The 9174-nt window shown below is 52.7% G+C and overlaps 1 protein-coding gene across 1 annotated transcript in view; it reads left to right on the top strand.

The window, feature by feature from the left end:
• The first annotated feature begins 1805 nt into the window (after positions 1-1805).
• OXCT1 (3-oxoacid CoA-transferase 1) overlaps positions 1806-9174 on the top strand; it is a 34292-nt gene continuing 26923 nt past the window's right edge. The window contains exons 1-5 of the mRNA XM_044276702.1: positions 1806-1965; positions 3621-3729; positions 4179-4269; positions 6667-6802; positions 7442-7591. Coding sequence (XP_044132637.1) covers positions 1891-1965; positions 3621-3729; positions 4179-4269; positions 6667-6802; positions 7442-7591 — 561 coding nt within the window. The 5' untranslated portion in view covers positions 1806-1890. The remainder of the gene's footprint in view (positions 1966-3620; positions 3730-4178; positions 4270-6666; positions 6803-7441; positions 7592-9174) is intronic.

Genomic DNA, 9174 nt, shown 5'->3' with positions numbered 1-9174 from the left:
AAAAAAACACAGTTAGGCCTCATGCACACGACCGTTGTGTGTTTTGTGGTCCGCAAATTGCGGATCCGCAAAACACAGATGGTGTCCGCATGCGTTCCGTAATTTGCGGAACGGCGGGGACAGCCATTAATATAACTGCCTATTTTTGTCCGCAAAACGGACAAGAATAGGACAGGTTATATTCTTTTTGCGGGGCCACGGAACGGAGCAACGGATGCGGACAGCACACGGAGTGCTCGCCATTGAAGTGAATGGGTCCGCATCTGAGCCGCAAAAACTGCGGCTTGGATGCGGACCAGAACAACGGTCGTGTGCATGAGGCCTAAAACTGTACAACTTGTCCGGCAAAAAAATACGGCAATGTGAACGGAAAAGTAAAAAAGTTATGGCTCTGGGAAGGCGGGAAGCGAAAAAAACTAAAAACCTCCAGGATAGAAAGGGTTAAGCCACCTTCACACTTGCAGAATACGTGCGATTTTTTTCTCGCGGAGAATCCTGTGCAAAAAAAGTCAGCGTCGTACAGTACCAGCAAAGTGTATGAGATAACCGGCTTTTACGTGTGGGAATTGACCGGCCGCGCGGATTTCAGAATCTGCAGCCTGTCAATTACGTTTGCGGTTTTAGCTGCGGATTTAACCCTTTTTAGTGTTAGGGTGAGATCTGCGGCAAAACCGCATCAAATCTGCGCCAAAACATGCTGCAGAAACGCACATAAAGGTGGCCTTAGGGTTCTTTCACACAAACGATACGTATTCGGTCAGGATCTGTTCAGGGGAGAACCGAGGGTTAAATCAGTTCTGCCTACTATGTCTCTATGTATGACAGCTGCCCCAGCACACTCAGCTCTGCTATATCTCTATGTATGACAGCTGCCCCCCAGCACACTCGGCTCTGCTATATCTCTATGTATGACAGCTGCCCCCCAGCACACTCGGCCTGCTATATCTCTATGTATGACAGCTGCCCTGGCACACTCAGCTCTGCTATATCTCTATGTATGACAGCTGCCCCAGCACACTCAGCTCTGCTATATCTCTATGTATGACAGCTGCCCCCCCAGCACACTCGGCTCTGCTATATCTCTATGTATGACAGCTGCCCCCCAGCACACTCGGCTCTGCTATATCTCTATATATGAAAGCTGGCTCTGCTATACCTCTATATATGACAGCTACCCCCCGCACACTCGGCTCTGCTATATCTCTATATATGACAGCTACCCCCGCACACTCGGCTCTGCTATATCTCTATATATGACAGCTACCCCCGCACACTCGGCCCTGCTATACCTCTATATATGACAGCTGGCACAGCACACTCGGCTCTGCTATACCTCTATATATGACAGCTGGCCCAGCACACTCAGCTCTGCTATATCTCTATATATGACAGCTACCTCAGCACACTCAGCTCTGCTATACCTCTATATATGACAGCTACCTCAGCACACTCAGCTCTGCTATATCTCTATATATGACAGCTACCTCAGCACACTCAGCTCTGCTATATCTCTATATATGACAGGTACCTCAGCACACTCAGCTCTGCTATAGCTCTATATATGACAGCTACCCCCGCACACTCGGCTCTGCTATACCTCTATATATGAGAGCTGCCCCCAGCACACTCGGCTCTGCTATACCTCTATATATGACAGCTACCCCCGCACACTCGGCTCTGCTATACCTCTATATATGACAGCTACCCCCGCACACTCGGCTCTGCTATACCTCTATATATGACAGCTACCTCAGCACACTCGGCTCTGCTATATCGCTATATATGACACACTGGCGCCTTGCAGGGCGGCTATATATTGGGAGGCCCCGCTGTTCCTCCTCCTCCTGGCACTAGTCCGGCCGCTCTCCCGCCTTCAGTCCTCGGTGCTGGATGATGATGGCGGTCTGTAGATTCCTCCCGACTCTCCGGAGAGGCCTGAGCCTGCAGAGGAGCAGCCCCGGCCAGGTAGGTGTCCCGCCGCCGTGAGGCCGCCGCGGTCTGACTGCACGGGACCCGGGACGGCGGCTCCGACCGTGACCTTGACGTCACCAGCCCCGGGGACAGCGGCGGTGCTGGCGGTGCCCTGCCGGGTGCCCTGTCCTGGCGGTGCCCTGCCGGGTGCCCGGTCCTGGTTCTGACCAGAGCACCCATAGCGAGCTGTGGGTGAGGGCACTATAGGGGCTGCCAGCTGTGGCCTGGTACTGGGCACGGTGCCGCGTCTCCTCTGACTGTGTTCACACGCTGCGGTCTGTCCTTGTTTTCCTTTTTGCAGCAATAAACCTAATCTGTGGCCGCACAGTGTGAATAGAGGCTTAAACCTGTCCTATTGCAGAACTGCCAGACTTAAAGGGGGGAGGTTTTTTTTTCTTTAGATTTATGGAGTATAACATAAGTATTTTATTGGGGGGGGGGGGGGGGGGGCACAGTGCCACCTGACCCCTGCCTGTCGGTGTTAAAGGGAGCGTGGCTGTGACAGATGCCCGGGCCCTGTGCAGCTCGGCGGGGATGTAATGACTCCTGGCACTTAGTGATCGGAAAAATCTGTATGCACCTGAGTAGTTAAGTGCACCAAGGGCGGGCCCCCAGCTGCTCTGTGCACCAAGGGCGGGCCCCCAGCTGCTCTGTGCACCAAGGGCGGGCCCCCAGCTGCTCTGTGCACCAAGGGCGGGCCCCCAGCTGCTCTGTGCACCAAGGGCGGGACCCCAGCTGCTCTGTGCACCAAGGGCGGGCCCCCAGCTGCTCTGTGCACCAAGGGCGGGCCCCCAGCTGCTCTGTGCACCATTGAAACGGCGCTAAGAATGGAGCGGCAGAACCGGCGGCTGGGTGACCTCCCCTGGCCGCTCCGCCTTATTCCTGTCCATGGGTCATAGTTTTACTTTTTTTTGGAGATATTTGAAACTTTTTGTTGAGAAATTCTTGTAGTTGTTGAAAAGAGCCTGAGGTTCTCCATTATGCAGGTTCCGGACACTGACTTGTAGAGAGGCTGCCCTCCGACTGTCCCCGGGGTCACATGACTGCGGCGGTGACCGGCATTGTTCTCACAAGGTCACTTACAAGTGAAGCAGGTGGCGGCACAACCAGTAACCGTCTCGTCCTCCCTCATACAGCACATGGGGGGGGGGGGGGGGGGAGGTTACGGATTTTGATGCAGTTTTGTCCCAATCTCGCCCAAACATTACATGAAATATCTCTTGACTCGCATCGCCTCCGATCCCTCATGTGGAGAAATTGGCCGTATGCAAATTGTCCCTTTGGTGCAATGAGGGCATTGCTGTTGCACTTCACTGACAGGGCCAGGAGGTGTAGACGTAATTGCACCTGGCCCTGAAATCGTGTGGCTGCCGGCGCAGGCTCCGTTCACCCAGAGGCGCACGCGGGGTGCTTTTCTACTGCGGTAGGCAGATGGAGAGAAGTGGAGACAGGCGGCTGTGCGCCGCTGATCTCCTATGTGGAAAGGTGCACCTGTCATACATGGGCTGTTGTCGGATCCATTATAATACCGCCACCAGGGGATGTGTATGCCCAGTGGGCAGCGCCAGCCTCAGTCCAGATATTGGGGGGGGGGGGGGGGGGGGGGGGGTCTTTACATTCCGTCTGCTCACTGACCCCTGTGATTTCAGGTCTGCGCCTGTTACTTCTCCACATCCGGTTCACACGGCGCCAAGTTCTACAGCGATCCGGTGGAGGCGGTGAGGGACATCCCGGATGGATCCACGCTGCTCGTTGGCGGTAAGTGTCCTCTGTTTGTCCTCCCTGTAGGACTTGAAATCTGAGGTGCACCAAGCAGCTGGGCCACACCACTAGGAGTATCTTTTGTGAAAAAAGTATCATTTTTTTCACCCTACCAATCAGTATCAACCCTGCCAAGTTTAATAGGGTTGATGCTGCTGAAGGTGCTGCTTAAATTCCTCGTTTTATCTCCTGTCTGGTAGGGCTCCCCCATATCTATGGCGCTCGATGGGCCCTTGCATTAGTAAATCTTCCCTTTTCCATCCCCTCCTCTGACTAGGAGCCCCGCTCAGACGGCTAGTGCACGGGCGGCCTACAGCCGCGGGCTGGATGTATAGTTGTCGCTGGGGGGGGGGGGGGGTCTGTGAAGTGAGAGGTTTTACCCCGCCTCATCTCTGGACGTGCTCTTCCGCGGACGCTTCCCTCTGACAGTTCTGCTTCTTCCCCAGGCTTCGGCTTGTGCGGTATTCCTGAGAATCTTATCGGGGGTCTCCTTAAAACTGGCGTGAAGGGAATAACGGCCGTGAGCAACAACGCCGGGTGAGTGCCGGGTCTTCTCCAGAATTGAGGAAGATGTAGCAGAGCTGACTCTGTGAGATCTCTATATACCCTGTCTTGATGCAGTGTCATGTTTTGGGTCGCACTAGGCCGCACACTCAGCTCTGCTGCATCGGTACCCATGTGTAATGAAGCTACTCCACACACGGCAGCTGATGGATAGCCTCTTGCTAATGATTAACCGCCCTCTGTACATTAAGTCTTAATGAGGTGATGGGGCCCGCCACTGCGACATAAGGGACAAGATAGCGCCTAGGTGACTTGGTGCGCGGACGGGAGCAGCACGGACTATGAGGAAGCTTGTAGATGTAGTGTGCGGCGGTTCAGAATCGGGCTGTAAACAACTCATGGATTTTCTGGAGCTGGGACATAGTTTCCCTCTTTAATGATGTTCATTGTGCAGTGTTCAGACTGTGCGGGGTCTGCCCGGAGTAGTTTTTGTACTTTTTTAAAGTGAGTCTGTCAGCAGTTTTGACCATGCTACGCTGCTTACAGCATGCGTTGGCCGTCGGGGAGAGCAGAATAAACATCCCTTTCCTCATCAGGAGTGGTGTAAATATGAAGTTTATTTTTTTTTTTATTCTGCTCTTGAAAGTGTCCAGGAGGCGGAGCTTCACTATGAAGTGCTCTCTCAATGAAGCTGCTTCATAGCCCCTCCCCTCTGCTCGGAGTGACAGCTGTAGGGTCTCCTGGTTGGAGGCTACAACTGTCACTCAGAGCAGAGGGGAGGGGTTGTCAATAGGCTCAGTGCAGAGCACCTCACAGTGGAGCTCCGCCTCCTGGACACTAGGAAGAGCTGAGCCTGGCAGAATAAAACTTTATAGTCACACTACTCCTGGTAAGAAATAAGCTGAACCCTGGGACAGCACGTTGTCAGGACTGACCTGGGGGGCGGGGGGGGGGGGGGGGTAGTAAAGGGGGCATTTAGTCAGGATGCAGTGCCTGGGAGACACACCCGCTCTTCTGGAAGGTCTGAGGTGCTATTTCTGGAAGAAGGCAGCCATGTTTTTCTAATCCTGGACTGCCCCTTTAAGGCTGTGACCTCACACTTGTCTTGTGAGATTAGCATGTCTTGTGAGGCTGGAAAATCCTTCCCTGACCTTGCTGTGAGGTTTATATTAATGGCGCCCCTGCCAGGGGAGGGGAGGCTTCTCCCGGGACGCCCTCAGCACTGCCGCGGTCACTTACCTCTTATCTCCTGACTGTACCCACTGTACGACATTGCAGTGTAACCTTATATTAGAGTAGAGCTCTGGGGGGGCCGTGTCCTAACGTGCAGGGTTATCCTATGGTTGCTTCTGGGAAAGCTGGGTGACTACCGCTATGGCCGTTATATCGGCTCCTATGGTGGTTGTCGCCCATTACCTGGACTTCCTCATGGACGGCGGAGGCTCACCTCCAACTCAGGAACAATATGTGCGTAGCGGCAAACTTTTCGTACTAGACCACGCCCCTAACTCCGCTCAAAATGTAACTACACACGCCCAGGTGGGTGCCCCCCACCTTTCACGGTGGCTGTGCCCAGGTGGGTGCCCCCCCACCTTTCACGGTGGCTGTGCCCCCCTTCACAGTAGCACAGTTGCCAGCACTATCCCGCTGCCACATACAGAGCAGCTGTAGTAAGCCTACTGCTAGGAGATGGTGGGATGGCTGATCCGTGTGGTGCATCTATAGGAGGATCCGTGAATCTGCTGCTGGTGTGCGGAGTGCGCCCGTTATCTGACCCCTGACACTGATGGCTCCACTACATAGATAACCCCTATCTGGATTTTCTGTTTACTTTGCTCGTGGCCTCTCCTGACCACAGGATATATAGGTGTATGGCCGAGGCCCTCGCTTAACCCCTTCCTGCCACAATCATTTTCTTTTTTTTCCCCCAGGATATATATATTATTCCTTTAGTTGCTGTGGTCATGCTTGCACACTATTGGAAAGAGCACCAACCTTTGTGCACTCCCACAGTCTCTGCCGCCAGCGAGGCCAGTGCTTTTTCCTATAGTGTGCAAGCGCGACCACCTTTGCTGGATTGTATGGTGGTCGTAACCATGGAAACGAGCATTGTGTAATGTGATGGAAAAATGAGCCCAGCCAGCATAGGAGACAATATGGACAATCACAATACATTAGGAAGTGCCTTGTATTCACTTCCTCTATGATATATGCCACTGGCTGAAGTGAGAGGACCCCTTTAATCAGATGTCTGTGCAGGGGGTTTGGTGCTCTGTTTCAGTAAGATTGATCACCTCCATGCACAAATATTATAAAGAAGGCCCAGAAAGTGATTGTCCTCCCTTCACCACTGAGTTTCTAGGCCTGCCGTGGCGCTGTGCCCTCCTCCTCGTTTCTCACCCTGCTCCCCTCCTGATCTTCTTTCGGCAGAGTCGACGACTTCGGCCTGGGGTTACTCCTGAAGAGCCGGCAGATCAAGCGCATGGTGTCCTCCTACGTCGGGGAGAATGTGGAGTTTGAGAGGCAGTACCTTCAAGGAGAGCTGGAAGTGGAGCTGGTCCCTCAGGTGCTCCGTCCTCCATAGACTTCCCTGTCCTCGCTTTACCTGTGGAACAACATGACACGCCCTGCAGCGGCGCGTCTCTCACACGGTCTGTCATCCACGTGGGGCGCATGCGCTGCTGACTTTCTGCTGTGGAATTATGGATGGGAAAATCTGTAGCGCTGTGTAAATGGGCACAAATTGTCCTGCAGGGGGATTTTTGACTTCTTCTTCCATGTAAAGTGATGCTGCAGCAATGCATGATGGGTAATCCTCTGCAAATCTGCGTGCTTTGTTTATTTCTCTTCCTCCTTGCCTATGGTTTCCCTACAGTTGTGCCCTGTAGTGGTGAGGGGGCTTCACACAGTCATCGGCTGGCTGGCGGGGCATGTGGTATCTCGGTACAGAAGGTCATCAGCCAGCTGGTTACTGTTATTCCCCCTCACCACCACAGGGCACACAACTGTAGGGAAACCATAAGCAAGGAGGAAAAAAAAAACAGGCAGCATCAACACAACCATGGATCCATACAGACTTCTAGCCGTAAAAGCCAAGCCCCTATCGCTATGCAGGTACCTGACAACCCTGCACTTCACAGCGTTGTCAGGCCTCTAGTAGGAGAATGGAGGTTTCATGAAGAAATTGTCTTTTCTAATCCCACAGGGAACCCTTGCAGAGAAGGTTCGGGCCGGCGGCGCAGGTATCCCAGCGTTCTATACGCCCACGGGTTACGGCACGTTGATCCAGCAAGGAGGAGCGCCTATAAAATACAATAAAGATGGCAGCGTAGCGATCGCCAGCAAACAGAAAGAGGTGCGAGGAGTCTGTTACTGCACGTACACATGTTCGAAACAGCGGTCGCCATGTTGGATAAGTGTTTTACCTTTTTAAAGGGGTTTTCTGAGACTTTCATACTGATGACTTGTGCTCTGTATCTGATCGGTAGGGGGTCTGACACCCGGGACCCCCAACGATCAGCTCTGTGAGAAGGCAGTGACATCATGTTCATTGGTCATGTGACCTAGGCACAGCTCAGCTCCATAATGGGGCTGAGTGCGATACCAAGCACGGCCACTATATAATGTGCGGCGCTGTGGCTCGTCGGCTCACCAGTGCTGCCTTAAAGGGATTCTGTCACCAAGTTTTGGGCTATAGAGCTGCGGACTTGCACGGCTAGATCGCCGTGCATGTCCGCAGCTCTATAGCCCAAAACTTGGTGACCGAATCCCTTTAAACAGCTGATTGGGTGTCGGACCCCCGCCGATCAGATACTGATGACCTATCCAGAAATTGTCAATCTCTGATCCTGGCCTTCTTGTCTTGTGCCCGTCTGGTACCTACTGTGTGCACTGACAGTGTGACTATGGGGCCCAAGGATGAAAGAGGGAGCCCGGTGCTGAACCCTTTCTCTTCTCCACTTAAATATGATGCAGACTTTTACAGCTTCCCCTAAACAGGATATCCCAAAAACCACTGTAATATTGATGACATGTCCCCATAGGTAAGTGGCGCTGGCTTGCTTGGCCTGGTCCGTGGTGTGGGCAATGTCTGTGCTTCTCCACCAGATGGAGCTCTAGCAGCAGAAGACACTTGGTTTGTGCATTAGATCAGATGCTCTGAAAAGGTTTAGGTTAAAATGCACATGCTTCTGTACCGGTGTTGGGAGCGGGTACCCCCCCCCATAAGATTTAATCTTTTCAAAAGGACACTGTGTGCCAGCAGCCAGGTACCACAAGGGCGACACCACACTTGTCTGCATAACCATGGCTGTACATCTTTTGTATATTTTCTGAATACTTTTCAAGATCTCTGCTTGTTGTCATCCGGTTGGCACATTCATTGCTCACTGTCCTGGTCCTTAGGGTTATTGGAGCCGTTCATCTGTGTCTATCACATGCCCTGGAAGTGAACAATGAAGGGTCCTTCTGGAAGACGGCCAGCAGAGATCTTGCGATAACCGCCAAATGGGCACAGAGTAAAAAATTATGGAACCTTTTCATTGCTCGACGATTTCGGCTACTTTCACACTAGCATTTCTATTTCCCGGTATTGAGATCTGTCATAGGGTTTTGTCCTCATTGTCAATGGTGACAAAATGTAGCCTAACAGAACTGAGATCTCCTCCAAAATGCGTTGCGTTCCTTTCTCATACCGGAGAGCAGCAGCATGCTGCGGTTTTCTTTCCATTATTGGATGTGGAGCAATTCGGGTCAATGGGGACGGATCCGTTTTCGCTGACTCAATAGAAAACTGATCTGTCCCCCATTGACTTTCAATGGAGTTCATGATGGATCCGTCTTGGCCAGGCATGCTCAACCTGCGGGCTGTTGCAAAACTACAACTCCCATCATTCCCGGACAACCTACACCTATCAGCCTACAGCAGGGCATGGTGGG

The sequence above is a fragment of the Bufo gargarizans genome, chromosome 1 (genome assembly GCF_014858855.1).
Source record: "Bufo gargarizans isolate SCDJY-AF-19 chromosome 1, ASM1485885v1, whole genome shotgun sequence".
Taxonomy (NCBI): domain Eukaryota; kingdom Metazoa; phylum Chordata; class Amphibia; order Anura; family Bufonidae; genus Bufo; species Bufo gargarizans.
The sequence above is the reverse complement of the archived record's forward strand: the minus strand, read 5'-3'. Positions and strand labels throughout refer to the sequence as shown.